At 55.3% G+C, this 1543-nt stretch overlaps 1 protein-coding gene across 1 annotated transcript; it reads right to left on the bottom strand.

Moving 5' to 3' along the window:
- Positions 1-1227, bottom strand: LOC113738430 (uncharacterized). Its single transcript, XM_027265636.1, has one exon. It carries the CDS (start codon positions 1225-1227, stop codon positions 1-3), a length of 1227 nt encoding a protein of 408 aa, XP_027121437.1.
- Between the last annotated feature and the right edge of the window lie 316 nt (positions 1228-1543).

Consider the following 1543-nt stretch of genomic DNA (forward strand, 5'->3'; position numbering starts at 1 on the left):
CTATGTTTCTCCAGAAGAAATTCTGAATTGCCTCCCAGAGATAGTGGCCAGAGGCTCCGCTTCCATCCATTTCGTGAAGTAGTCGATGGCTACCTCGAGATACTCGTATCTCCCCGGGGCTCGAGGGAAAGGATCCAGGAGATCTATCCCCCACTGGGCGAAGGGCCAGGGGCTATGGATGGGTACCATTTTCCGGGCTGGCTGGTGGCACAGTGGGGCGTGCACCTGGCAAGCTCGGCACTTCTGAACCAGGGCCGCGGCATCTTGGAACACTGAGGGCCAATAGTAGCCCAGGAGAAGGCACTTTTTGGCTAGTACTCGGGACCCCACATGGGCCGCACATAAGCCCTCGTGAACTTCACGAAGGACGTAGTCGCCCTCCTCTGGAGTCATGCACTTTAGCCAGGGGGACAGATACGACCTCCGGTAGAGGGTCCCTCCAGCGTAGGCGTACTTAGCAGCTCTGAACTGGAGTCGGTAAGCCTCCGTTTTGTCTCCGGGCAGGACACCCGAGTTGAGGAAGTTCATCAGGGAGGTCATCCAGGTGGCCGAGCTGTCTATGGCCAAAACCTGGACCTGATCAATGCTCTTTTGCTTGACCACCTCTACCAAGACTTCCTTGCTCAGGTGGGCAAATGATGAGGACGCCAGCTTTGACAGGGCGTCCGCGCGCTTGTTCTGGGATATCGGCACCCGCTCGATTTCAAAAATGTCGAACAGGGCTATTACCTCCCGTACCTTGGCCAGGTATTTCTTCATGACATCCTCCTTGGCTTCGTATTCCCCGCGAACTTGGAGGACGACGAGCTGGGATCGCTCCTGACTTTGACCGCGGTTATACCCATCTGGTGGGCTATCCGCAAGCCCGGCCTCAGTGTTGGATGCGGGGAAGTCAAATCGGAGAGCGTAGGTCAGCTCCTCCCCGGTAGGCGAGATGAGCAGTAGGCCAGCTCCGCTCCCTTCCTTGCTGGAGGCCCCGTCCACGAATAGAATCCAAGGCTCTCCCGACCGCGCCCCACTGGGCGGAGAGTCCTGCCCAGTCATGGCCAAGCTAGCCCCCTCAACGAGGAAGTCTGCCAAGGCCTGAGCCTTAATGGCAGTACGGGACCGATAGCCGATGTCGTGCTCGGCCAGCTCAACGGCCCATTTGGTCATCCTGCTCGAGACCTCGGGCTTGGTGAGTATCTGTCGTAGAGGCTGATCGGTCTGTCGTAGGTTCTTGTTCATTTCATTAATATCGCCAACGGGGAGGCCTCATCAGCCTCAAAAAATTAAAAATCAAAAAATCAAAAAAATCAAAAAGTTAAAAATCAAATCAAGTTCATCACGGCAGGCTCGGGTTTGATCCCACTGTCCGACTGTCTAAACAATTCATTTACTGGGTTTGGAGCGTGGGTTTGTCCTGCCAGAAAGCTCTCCGCTTATCACGTTGGAACTGGGTTTTGTCCCGCCAACCTCGGCAGAACTGGGTTCTATCCCGCTGACCGCTTATCACGTTGGAACTGGATTTTATCCCGCCAACCTTAGCAGAACTGGGTTCTAT

The sequence above is a fragment of the Coffea arabica genome, chromosome 5c (genome assembly GCF_036785885.1).
Source record: "Coffea arabica cultivar ET-39 chromosome 5c, Coffea Arabica ET-39 HiFi, whole genome shotgun sequence".
NCBI classification, from domain to species: Eukaryota; Viridiplantae; Streptophyta; class Magnoliopsida; order Gentianales; family Rubiaceae; genus Coffea; species Coffea arabica.

What these genes read in the sequence shown, in the direction of transcription:
- LOC113738430 (XM_027265636.1), bottom strand. Translation starts at nt 1,227, where the DNA reads ATGAACAAGAACCTACGACAGACCGATCAGCCTCTACGACAGATACTC.